A 13,464-nucleotide genomic window follows, 5' to 3' on the forward strand; every position below is an offset into this window, starting at 1 on the left:
TGTACTCACCAACCTAACTTCATTAGGAGATGGAACGTACAACAGGGCCTCCTGTGAAGATATGAAATTTCAGGCAGACTCGTATAGGAGGAGGTGATCTTCCAGATATATAGACATATAGTTACTATATCCATGAGCCTGGAAATGGCCTGATTTATGAGCAGCAGAAGACTGCAGCACAGCAGGCTCATTCTGCAAATCTACTGGTACAACTGCTCCATTGAGGTTCCTTGAGGAAAGGAACCCTTGCTGCTGACTGTGTCTGAGCCAGCTGCCCCAGTCTCTGGCAGGTCTCTAGCCAGAATGTCTCCAGAAGATGGAGGAAAAGAGGTTAACTCAATGTCTCTCTGAAGTCCAAGAGTGGCAGTTCACACTTAAATAGTTTACAGGACTGTAACCTGCACTGAAGAACATTAAAAACCAGGAGTGGTCTAAACATAGTTGAAGTGGATGTTTGGCCACTTCCCTTTTGTGTGGGAGGTGTTATTTTATTTGTTTTTGTCATCTGCAGCAATCCGAACAGTCCCTGAAGGATGCTGGAGGCAGAAAATTGGCTAAATGCAGTATGTTTTGTTATTGGTCTTACTATGTGCCTGAAAGAGGTAGTGGAGAAACTGGAGAGAGAAATCACCGCATGAGTGAGGTTATGGGTGTTATTCCTGAATGTAGTTCTGAGTATGGGAACTGTCAGTCCAAAATACAGTGGGCCCCTGATATCTGCTGGGGTTTGGTTCCTGGACTTATCATGAATATCAACATCTGTAGATGCTCAAATCCCATTAAATAGTAATAGTAAAATGGTGTCCCTTATATAAAATGTCATAATCAAGGTTTGCTTTTTGGAATTTATATTTTAAAGAATATTTTCAAGCTTAAATCTGTGGAAAAAAAATCTATGCATATAGAGGACTGACTGTATGTTTTCTGCCATACATTATTTGAGTGTGGATGAGGAGGCCAATCTGGTTTGCATTACCAGCACCTTGATGGGAAAGATGGGCAGAATGAATCTCTCCCAGCTGTGTCCTCAGGTCGCACTAATATAGACTCCACAGGTCAAAGAGGACTAATGTTTTCTGTAGAAATTCCATCACCCTCTCTAGACTTCCTATTTGTATACTAGCCAAGCACATCTGCATCTCATGACAGCTTGGAGATTCTGTTGGTGTTCAGAGTTCAGTCTTGATTTGTTCCAGGACTCAATTGTTTGTCTTTTTGGCCATCCACGGTATCCTCAGCACTCTACATCTCAAATGAATTAATTTTCTTCCATCTGCTTTCTTCACGGTTCAGTTCTCACATCCATACAAGGTAATGGGGAATAGTGGCTTGGATGATTCTAACTTTAGTATTCAGCTGTATATCTTTATATTTTAGGATATTGTCTACTTCTTTCATAGCCCTTCCTATTCCTAGTCTTCTGGTTTCTTGACTGCAGCCTCCATTCTGATCAATGTTTGATCCAATGTATGGGAAATCTTCAACTATTTTGATTTCCTCAATATCTAGACTGAAACTATGTAAATCCTCCATGGTCATTCTTTTTGTTTTCTTAATGTTTAACATTAGCCCTGCCTCTGCACTTTCTTCTTCGACTTTCTTTAGTAATTGTTCCAAGTCTCTGATGCTTTCCACTAGTAGTATGGTATCATTTGCATATCTTAGACTGTTGATGTCCCTTCCTCCTATCTTGACTCCTCCTTCTTCTGTATCTAAACCTGCTGTATGTATGACATTTTCTGCATACAAGTTGAACAGATAAGGTTCAAAGATGGGTGTTCCATGGCTTTGATTCATTTACTTTTACTGGAATTGCCTGAAACTGTGGAGACCAGTGTTTCATCTCACTCTCACTAGGTGAGAGGAAAATCTTTTTTACAAGTGACTCTAATCCTTCTAAAAGGATTACATGTCGCTCAATTGCTTGCTGGCCAACATTTTTAATATTTATCACAACCTTACCCTCCTCAAACTGCTAACTCGCAACTTTGGGATTTGGCAAATTTGCCAAACTTCCCTCGGTCTGATGCTTGCGTTTCTCTACTAAGAGCTCATTATGAGCTGCATCCCTCCAGTTCCTGCTGTTTCCATTTCTTAAGGCTTATTTCTGATGCCATCCCTGCCCACCTATTTCTTAATGCTAACTTATTTTCTAGTTAACTGAGAGAAGGCTTAACGTCTGACTTGTTGGCAAGGCAAGAATCTTAAAACTGAGGAGTTGGAAGCAACAGTAATAACAGTTTCAAATTTTGAGGATCCTGCCTGTCAAGATTGGCACAAGAGATAAACCCAAATGTTGTGGACTGTTCCTTAAGTCTCATGGAGAATGCAGCCTTGCCTGACCCCTTTGCCAATCAGGAGCCTATTCTGTTTCTCTATATTCTGTTCTAACAGTAGCCTCTCATCCTAAGTACAGATTCCTCATCAAGACTATCAAAAATAATGTCACTCCCATTTCTTTAAGGACATTCCATAGCTTTTCGTGATCTATGCAGTCAAAATGATTGAGCACAGAGGAAAGGACAGTGTAACCCTTCATAGTGTGGTATGACAAGTTTGTGAGATAAGATAATGTCACTTATACCTGTCACAATCTAGTCTCCACATTTCGGCCACTAATGATAGAGGTGGTGATTGAACCACTGTATTTTGAAGGTTCAATCAGATTCAGATCTTTTCATTATCCTATGTGTGCAAAGATGTTCTAAAGGTTTTAAGATGAATTTTAAGAACTTCTAAGACCAACAATGTTTAATTTTCTACTGTCCATATTATTTAGTCATGCTAATTTTATTCCATCTATGCATTAGGTTGGGGGGCCTAAATACTCCAAAGCCGTGGTCCCTAAACTTTGCTCCTTCAGATGTTTTGAACTTCAGTTCCCAGAATTCCTGTCCTTTGGCCAAGTTATTTGAGGCTTCTGGGAGTCCAAGAGTCTGGGAACTATTGCTCTAAAGGCAACAGATCCCATCTGATCTTGGAAGCTAAGCAGGGTCAGCCCTGGCTAGTACTTGGATAAGAGACCATTAATGAACACCAAGTGCTGTAGGCTCCTCTTCAGAGGAAGGAACAGGTAAAACCACCTCTGAGCATTCCTTGCCTAATGAAATTCAGGGGGTTGCACAGTACAGGATTCAGAATCTTTTAGAGTGGTGGTCCCCAAATTGTGCTCTTTAAGGGATTTTGGACTTCAGCTCCCAGAATCCCAGACTATTGGCCAACATGGCTGAGGCTTCTGGGAGCTGAAGTCCAAACTCTCTTAAAGGGCACAGTTTGGGGACCACTGTTCTAGAACTATTTTATAAGTTTTTGGCAGTAACCCCACTCTGGGTACCATAAAGGTAAAGGTAAAGGTAACAGTAAAGGTAGTCCCTTGACATGTAGGTCTAGTCATAACTGACTGTAGGGGGTGGTGCTCATCTCAATTTCTAAGCCAAAGAAACAGCATTGTCTGATGACTACTCTGGTGGTCATATGCCCAGCATGACTGCGCCAAATGCTGTTACCTTCCCATGAAAGTGGTACCTATTTATCTACTTGCATTTGCATGCTTTCAAACTACTAGGATGGCAGAATCGGGTACTAGTGACAGGAGCTCACCCCAACATGCAGCACTCGGGCCTCAAACTGCCAACCTTCCAATCTTGGTACCATATCCATGCCTAAATTCTCAGCTCCATGGATGCTAAAACAACAGCATTCAAGGATCTAAGGTGAAGCAAGACATAGTAAGGAGAGACTGGGCAGGCTTGTGTGAATTAACAAATGATAACTCGAAGCTCTTTATGTATCGAAGAACTACAGTTACAGGTAAGCAGCCTATCCTCCTCCTTCATGGTCTCTGTGACTCACACACATGGGAGACTAACAAGCTACTAATCACAGGAGGTGCGAGTGCCATGCCACACTATAGAAAAGTACAAATCTTCCATGTCAGCCCTGGATTTTGTATCTATTCTACTGACAAGCTGAAACTTGCCCAGAGGTGGATGAACAAAATGGTAAAAGTTCTGGAAACTATGCCCTATGACAGTGATGGAGAACCTTTGGCATGTGTGCCAGAGGTGGCACTGAGAGCCCTCTCTGTGGGCACATATGCCATCGCCCCAGCACAGAATTTGCCAGGGTTTGTTACTAGAAAGCCAGAGGGACATGGCACTTTGCAATAAATAAGTGAGTTTTGGGTTGCAGTTTGGGCACTCGGCTTCTAAAAGGTTCTCCATCACTGCCCTATGAGGAGTGGCTTAGGGAGTTGGATATGATTAGCCTGTAGAAAAGAAAGTTAAGAGGTGATATGATAGCTATATTTAAATATTTGAAAAGTGGGCATATTGAAGATGGAGCAAGCTTGTTTTCTGTTGCTCTAGAGATCAGGACACAGAGCAATGGGTTCAAACTACAGGAAAACATTACATCTAATCATTAAGAAGACCTTCCTGATTATAAGAACTGTTTGACATTGGAATATGCTGCCCCAGCATGTGGTTCTTTGGAAGTTTTTAAAGAAAAGTGTGCTTTGATTGCCTATTCCTGCATAGCAGGGGGTTGGACTTGATAGCCTGTGGAGTCTCTTCCAACTCCATGGCTCTTTCATTCTACAGTGGAAGATGAAGGTCAAAGGCCTTTTATCATGTAGATCCTTTGCATATATATTGCAAAGGTACACCCTTTAAAAAGGAAGATGATAGGCCCTATGTCCTTTATGTATCTGACATGACCCTCTCTGATCCCTTCTTTCTTGTGCATCCTATAACAGTGGTAATGGCTTAACATTTCCCCAGAATTTAAAACAGACTGTAAAAAGGGACAATCTCCATTATTGTTCATTGAAAGATTACCAGGAAACCTGTGTCAGAACACTTGTCAAGTGCTGAGAAAGATTTTTGACACTCTGGTAGTTTCCCTTCCCATTTTGTCACAGAAACTGAAAGGGAATGATATTAAAGTGCTGATATTCTAGAGGCTGCAGTTACAAGTTGCAAGACTATATAATATGAAGCAAAACACAGTGAAACTAACAGTTGCTGAAGTATTATAAGCTGCTGAGTAACAATTAAATTTAAGAAAGAAAGAAGGTTCATATTTACCTAGTGGTATAATGAGAAATCTCATGTAGCTGAGCCAGTCTGGGGTTCTGTGAGACAGTTGTTCTACAAAAAGCCTCAACACAGCACTGAGGTAATTCTGGGCTCCAGCAACTGCAATTTTAATTGGACTGGGAGGTTGAGAATTGCAATTACAGCTGAACAAGAGAGAGGGGACAAATATTTAAATTGCTGCTTTAAAGAAAATTCATAGATAAATACTGTATTACAAACATCCTAAATATAGCTGTGACAGAGGAATCTTCTTCAGACATTCAAAATAAATATGTGAGGAAGGATACTGCACCAGCTCCACAATCTCCATCATTTCTCTTCAAGAGTGGGGTCTGAAGAAGAGAACACATGACCAAGAACAATAATTTTGGGGGCTGTAGATAGTGTGAAGAGTATCCAGACATAGCAAAGACACTTTTGTTCAGACTGCATCTCTCCACTGAGGACAATGACAATATAGAATATGGAACTAGCATGAACCCCTCTTCACACATTCGTTATGAATGCCTGAAGAGGGTTAGAACAAAAGCTGAAAAAGATTGACTTACAAAATGTTATACAGTAACTTATTGTTAAAATATGTGGGCGCACTATGCGGAGGCCATGCTGCAATCAAAGTAATGGCGCACGCGCTGGCCAAAGCTGCAACATGCGCCCCATTGTTTCCATACGCAGATTTCCCCACATAAGGGGAGGGCCCGCCGTATTTCAGAACAGTTCTGCTGAACACCAGGCTTTAATGATACCAGAAGCACAAGACTGTCTACCATCCATTTTACTTTAGAATAAGAACTTACTATCTCTGTATTCTGGAGACAATGGTGCTAAAAGCTGCCTGAATATCAGCAGATGAACACGTGCAGACTATTGGAAGAGCATGTTTTTGCAGGACATCTGAAAGAAACTAAAAAGAATATGCAAGTCTGTCATAAAAATGATCCTGCTGATAATTAATCAAACATTCTAAATATTTATACACTACGTGTCAATAAAAGTTCCTGGGTTATCTTACATAATTAATTTTAAAAATGGGTGTGATGGCACTGTTTCAAGCAAACTACAGGCTGAGAGGAGTGTTGCAGCTTATAGTGGTTACCTTTAAAACAACACCAGTGTTACAAATACATAATACTGGATGTATGCAATAGAATAGAGCAATGCTATTCAAAGTGGTGGTCCCTGGACTAGTGCCAGTCCCCAACCTATCAGCTTCTGGTTTCTCGTGACTTTCCAGGTAAGAAAGAAACAAATGTGGCCACATAATGAACTGTGAACAAAAGATCTTCCCAAACTCAATGAATAGGCAACACAATGGTAAATGCAGTTCCATGTAAGTAAGCATGTTGATGCTCACAGGTTTTGTTTTTTTAAAAGTAGGGGTACTTAAATAGAAAAGATATACTGGGGCCATGGTTCAGTGGAATCAGATCAGCTCAGTGTTTGCTACCATGAAGAAGGCAAATTTAGTGTCAAGTATCATTAAGAAAAGGAATGAATATAAAAGTGACAGTGTTATAAGAGGAAGCTGAACTGGTTACACCTTTGGTCTGACCCAGCAGAGCAATCTCTATGTTCTTTGGATTTCTGTGAATGAATTATCTTTAAATGACACAGTATAAGTCCAGAACATGGTCCAACAAAATCAACTCTTCAAACTTTTCAAAAGATATTTTTAACTTTTCAAAAATGTTTCAGACCCTACTGGGTAGCAGACATCTGGATGTATTCACAAGAATATACAGAATTTAATACATGAAATCCATTAATAAATGTCAACCACATTGTAGCCAGCCTGGAGGGAAAATGTCTGTGGAAGGCTTTAGTATACTCAGGAAGGCAGTTAAGTTGAGAAACAAAAGCAACCTATGTGAGAAATAACTCAGTGTCTGTACCTATAGAGGACACTGCATTTCCAGAGGAGTGTTTTAGAGGCTGAAAAGAAGTCACCTCCATATAATAAACTTGCCATCACTTAGCAGTAATACCATGACTGTTATAAAGGACCTGATCTTAGAAATCATTTTGAGATTAATACAGTCACCCCTCCGTATTCATGGATTTTTCATCCACCAATTCAAGCTTGCAAATATTTTTAAAATATACAAATTCCAAAAAGCAAACCTTTATTTAGCCATTTTATATAAGGGACCCCATTTTACTATGCCACTGTATTTAATGGAACTTGAGCATCCACGGATTTTGTTATCCATGTGGGGGAGTGTCCTGAAACCAATCCCCCAGTAGATGCCAAGGGCCCACTGTACACACATTTACATCCTGCATACAAAATCCCAAAGAGAGACAGAAGATTCAAGCATGAAACCCTATCAAAATCCACCAATGCCCCAATAACATTTCTTTAGAGTATGACAACCACTCTTCCTGGCTTATAATATGTAATGATCTCGCTGGCACTCCTCACCTGTCCTTGCCAGTCAGAAGTATTGACTAAAATGATATTTTCTGGTAATTTGTCATCTGAGATCAAAATGTGATTCAATTGGTCGTAAACAGTTTTTCTAGGGATCTGTAAATACAAAACACAAATGAAAACATTCCTTAGAATTGCTAAGATCTCAAGACAAGCTCTTATCATCCAAATGTTTAGCCAGTCCTGAATCTGAACTGCCCTCATGATCTTCAGGCGTTTTTTCTGAACCCTGTAAGCTACATAATTTATAAATTAGTCCCTTTAAAACCCCATCAATTTTTCCAAATACCCCTGGACATCATCTGTGGGATCCAAGAATTTAGTTGGCACACATTTATTGGGTAGTCAGCTCTTGATTTTCCTAAGGATCAAGTGTCAATATGAGATCAATTGGAATCTATGTTATACTTGGTGATGGCAGTGCCAAAAGACTCAGTGGTGATAAGAGTTACCTAACATACAAGGCTTGCCAAGCTCCAAATCTCATTTACTGTTTGTTGTTACTAGAATGGAAAAAAGAATGAGAAGAATAAAAAGCAGCAAGATTGTTTCTATTTCTTATTCCCTTGTTCATTATGGGATTTATATTTTTCTTCTCTTCAGAACAGCCTTGTGTGATAATATGAACTTTTGTTTTAAAATGTTGCATTTACTAGAGAAATTAAAATTAAAAATGGTTATGTATGTGAGATATAATAGAAGTAATAACGTTAGGATCTGTTGGAAGGGGGTGAGAGTATGGAATATTGGGTGACTGGTGATTGCCTGAATGTTTGATGGAATTTTGAAAAGGCTGATGTATATGACAAAGTTAGAGAGACAGAGTAAGTAAGTAAATATTTTATTGCAGTTACAGATCAGTGTATAAAAACCTATTACAATTACAAGCATTTAAATATTTAGAAGATAATAGCAAAATAAACCAAGGTAAAAGAACATACTGGATAACTAAAATGGAGGGCAATTCCAGATATATATCTTACAAGGGAGCAGCACTTCATTATTGTACTAACCCTTGGTGTAATCATTGTTCATTTCATTTTGATAGCTGCTAAGCAAAATTTTGGTCATCTTGTATGTTATGGTAGGATTGGTACTCTTATAGTGTTCTTCAAGAACAGCTGAGGGAATCACACAACATCAAGTCAGGGTAAAGGCATTAGAATGCTTAGGCAGTTCTAAATTTCTTAAGTATGCTATAGAGTTGTAAGATATTGAACTGAAACATCCTGCAACTTTTAATGGTTAGAAAACTTGTGTAATATCATATTCTGCATCAGTATGACTGTTTGACTTTAAGAATGAAGGACCACACTATTTGATAACCTATATCCCCCTGTCTGAGCTGGCCTGGGCTCTGAGATCATCAGGAGAGGCACTTTGCCCCCCCTCCCCCCCGCTCCACTGCAAATATGACTGGTGGGGATGTGAGAGCAGGCTTTCTTGGTGGCTGCCCCTAGGCTCCGGAACTCCCTTCCCATGGAAGCCAGAACACCCCCCTCCTTATTGTTTCCAATGGCAGGGTAAAAACCTTTTTATTCACATTGGCTTTTAAAACAGAAAGTTTTTAAAGATTAGACTAGAGAATGCTGTATTGTTTTAACTGAACTGTTTTTAAGAGATCTTTTATTTTTTTAATTGTATTATTTTAATGAAGTGTGACTGGTTTTAATACTGCAAACTGTTTTATTCTATTTTAAAGCTATATTTTTGTAGGTTTTTAATTGTATCATACTTTTAAATTGTGAGCCTCTTTGAGCCCCAACTTTGGGGGGGAAGCAAGATATAAATAAATATAATCAATAAATACTCTTTGATGTTGTTGGCCTTTAGAATGAATGAGGCAACATTCCTTGGAAAAACAGTTTTACATTATTGATAGGGCTTCTCAGTAATGCTTGGAACTGAAAATTGTACTGTAAGTCATACCAAATGAGAGAAAGTGAAAAAGTGGATGCCCCTTGGACAACGCAGGATGAATCTCACCTGTAAGTGATGCCTGGTGTCTGGAGAACGCTCATTGTCCAGACTGTTGGCTCTTTCATTCTGCTGCTTCGCTGGCTGTCTTTCCTTCAGTGATGTGCTTCTGCCTCTGCGACCCATCTGTTTTCCCTCTGATCTGCTAAGACACAGTATTTGCAAGCTTACCATGAAAATCAAGGTAGCACTGCTTACTATACTGAAACATACCTGATTCCATCAGGAAAGAGAGTGAAAGCAGTATCACCAAGTTTTCCTCCTTTCCCACCTTCATTTACTCTCTCCTACTGATTCTTTATCAATGATTTAAAGCAACAATAAATATGTGCAAAATAAGGAGCAACTAAAAAGTCAATTGAGTCAGAAAGTTTAAAATACAGAAGACAATGAAAGTATTTTTAAATGCCTGAGTAAATAAAGTTTTATTTATTTATTATTGGGCATGTGAAAATTCTGACCTAGGCATAGTTCTCTGGGAGAGGACAGTTGGCACCACCAATTGGAAAAGTTATTTGTGTTCCTGCAATAAACCTCACCTCTAATGGAGATGCTTTTGGAGAAAGGCTTCAGTTGCAGGCAGACTAGTTTGAGAATCATTTAAGAATTTATATCTGAGGTACATTATAGGTTTTCAGGGTAAACAGCAATGGTTTGAATTGAGCCCAGTAGTTAATAGGAATCTTGTTAAATTAAATTCACTGCATATTCCAGTCTGAGATTGCTCAGATACTTTCACTAAGGAGCCAAAAAGCTTAATTATTTTTTGTATTCAAACTTTCCAAGGGTATCTTCCTCAAGAATTACCTTCCACACCCGATCATGGATATTATCTGCTCTACCTTTTTAGGCATCCTTTCATTAAAATGAAACACATAGAATAGAGAAATTAGGCCTTATTTTAATTTAGAGTTGCTACATACATTGAGCCAATCAATGTTCTGTCTTTGCAAGGTGCCTTGCCCTTACTACTACAGCCTCTCACACATTCAAACTTTTTCCTAAGGCCCTTCAAGTCCTCAGGACATGGTTTTTCAAGATCACAGAGCGCTTCTGGTGGGCTAGGAATCCTCTTCCTCATATGCACATTCCCTTGTTCTCTCAATGCACTGGATGCAACCCTGTATTTTCAGTGGTTACATCTTAAAGAGTTGAACCCCATGAAACTGCAAATCTGGAAATGATCACTTGTTTCTTTCTACACTGCATTTGTAAATTTAAGCCTCTTCCAACTAGTTGTTAATGCTTTGGAGATGTTTGGAAACTGGAACTGGTCTAGAAAATGGAAGTCGAGATGTTAATAAAACTGACTAGAGAAAATGTATTATAACGGTTCTCAAGAAGTTAAACTGATTTTCTACTACATTCCAAGCACAATTCAGTGATTTTCCTGTTTGACTTTGGATCAAGGAATATTTGCAGACTACTTTCTCCCACATATGCATATATCCACTTGCTTTCAGAGCCTCCAAGGTACAGGGCCTTCTCCAAAGAAACCTGTTCTTTAGAGAACTGCACAGCTAGAGAAACCTGCCTTGTGCAGCTATTTGCCACTGTCCACTTGAGATGAAAACCTTCACCTCTATTGTTCTTACATGCAAGAACAAAAAATAGCAAAACGTTTTCCCCTGCCCTATGAAAATACATATTCCAATTATTTTTGACATTTTGGAATTTTTCTGCAAAAAAAAGGAAGTTTTTTTGCAGAAATAAAAAAATTTGCAGGAATTTTTTTTTATTATTTTATTTAAAAGTTGCCAAAAAAAGTTGAAAAAGTTTGCATTAGTTTTTTTTTCCATTGAGGTACCTCAAGACATTATTTCTCATCAAGCATGAGAAAAATTGTGACTATTCTGAAATTCCCTACTGTCAATCTGGGCAACAGGATTTATGGTGTTTTAGGGTCAAACTTTACAGAAAACAACAGAATCCAATTATTTATAGTTTCATTAATCTCTATGATGAAAAAAGAAGGTCTCACAATTTAACTGGCGTCTGGCCAATGATTTTGAAAAAAAAATTTTTTTTAGCTATTTACTGGCAAGACATTGTCTCTATTTGGAGGGATTTTAAAAAAAGGTTTTGTTTTGAGGGACAGATTTAAAAAGCAGGTTGGTCACCAGGCTGTAAGACTGGGAATCATATGACACATGGAACAGAATACTGGGACAACCATGTGAGGGCTTTAAAAAAGCTAGAGTTTGACTGGAAACAATTTAAAACAGCACTGAGTTGCCACAAATCAAAAGGAATGAGTCACCTGTTTCTAGACAAGAGACAAATGCTAGCTGCTGCTGCTTATAGGCAGGCTACCTGCTGGAAGAAATTATGAGAGATTCTGTCTTTGTAATTCTGCCACTTGGTGGAAGCTTTTCAATAAAGATATCCAGAGAGGACAGTTGTTCTGTTTCTTGGTTGTCATCTTCTTGTTGAGTCTTCTATTTTGTAAAAAATGAAAAACACATGAGAGAAAACATCCTGCACACGAAAGTTTGCTTTTGTATTTTGCCAGCAAATGTAACAAAGACACAACAAAAGATTTCTCGTTAAAAGATTTAAAAGGAAAGGTTAAGTCACTAAGTGTCAGAGCACATGTTTTGCATGCAGAAGTTCCTGGATATAATCTGAGTCTCTTCTAGCAGGGCTATGAAAGACCCCTGCCTGAAGTCCCAGAAAGATGCTGCTATTCTGTGTGGACTAAACTTTGCATCACCTTGAAGCGTCTGCCCAGCTTGAATAAAGGTGACAGTTCCAGCTTGACCAGAGTTTCTACTATAATCAATATGCCAAAAGAAGTCCCAGTCTATCCGAGGTCTCCAGCATTACAAATGCATTCTATATTTGACATTTTGGCACTACATGCTTTTACCACTGTAAGCCCTTAGGCTTACAATCTAAAATATAAGATTCAAAAAAATCTGATTTGGAGGAAGGAAGGCAAAAATCCTCAGGAACTTCAGCTGGAGTTCAACTGGAAAGAGACTGAAAAAAGCAACTGTACTTACATAACACACAGTGTCAGAGGTGCTATCTGCTGGCTGTTTACTTGCAATATTTTTGTTATTTTCAGGCACTTCTACCTGTTTTGAACAAGAATAAATAACATAAGAAGTGCAACTTCTGGTTGATTCTTGAACAACCCAGTTCTGAGAACTGCTGAGTAACATTGCCATAATATTGCAGATACCCTTTTATCTATGCAGGATCAACGAAGTTAATGAAATGGAATAATTTGCATTCCCCCCTCCCCGCCATAAAATTTAGTATGCTGCATTTTCTGTTGAACAATGCAGTTGTATGGCAAAGCTTTTCACACAACTAGGAAGGGGCAAAATTCTCTTCAGATCTCTTCCTGGAAGCCAAGATGACTAAACTGAGATTGTTGTACAATCGGTGCTCCATATCCACGGATTTTGCACCCATAGATTCCACCATCCACAGATTGAAAACATTAAAATAAATAAATTTTAAAAACCTTAATTTTGCCATTTTATATAAGGTGCATCATTTTACAATACCAGAGTAAATAATGGGATTTTGGTATCCATGGAGGGTCCTGTAACCAAACCCCAGTACATACCAAGGATTCGCTGTACTTTGGACATATCATAAGGCATGACTCACTAGAAAAGACAATAATGCCTTAGAAAGGTAGAAGGCAGTAGGAAAAGAGGAAGACCACATTGCAGATGGATAGGGAAGGAAGCCATAGCTCTATTTGGAAGACCTGAGTGGGACTGCTGATAACAGGGGGACTTGGAGGTCTCTCATTCAAAAGGTCTCCATAAGCCAAAGACTTTGACAGCAGTTAACAACAAGAAGACTTCCCATTTACATAGTATAAATTACAAATGTCTGACATTTACTTTAAAAACGCCCTGGCTTTACAGATAAAGAAGAAATCCATATATCTACAGAATAGCATAGTTATAACATATGTACTAAGATGTTGCAATT

The 13,464-nt window shown here is 38.8% G+C and overlaps 1 protein-coding gene across 1 annotated transcript in view; it reads right to left on the reverse strand.

Annotated features, from left to right (window-relative positions):
• PACS2 (phosphofurin acidic cluster sorting protein 2) overlaps positions 1 to 13,464 on the reverse strand; it is a 98,938-nt gene that overhangs the window by 41,041 nt on the left and 44,433 nt on the right. The window contains exons 12-17 of the mRNA XM_042461334.1: positions 12,513 to 12,587; positions 11,821 to 11,945; positions 9,517 to 9,649; positions 7,522 to 7,626; positions 5,897 to 6,003; positions 5,088 to 5,242 (exon numbers count right to left, since the gene is read on the reverse strand). Of these exons, the coding sequence (XP_042317268.1) occupies positions 5,088 to 5,242; positions 5,897 to 6,003; positions 7,522 to 7,626; positions 9,517 to 9,649; positions 11,821 to 11,945; positions 12,513 to 12,587 (700 nt within the window). The remainder of the gene's footprint in view (positions 1 to 5,087; positions 5,243 to 5,896; positions 6,004 to 7,521; positions 7,627 to 9,516; positions 9,650 to 11,820; positions 11,946 to 12,512; positions 12,588 to 13,464) is intronic.

The sequence above is a fragment of the Sceloporus undulatus genome, chromosome 4, assembly GCF_019175285.1.
Source record: "Sceloporus undulatus isolate JIND9_A2432 ecotype Alabama chromosome 4, SceUnd_v1.1, whole genome shotgun sequence".
NCBI lineage: Eukaryota > Metazoa > Chordata > Lepidosauria > Squamata > Phrynosomatidae > Sceloporus > Sceloporus undulatus.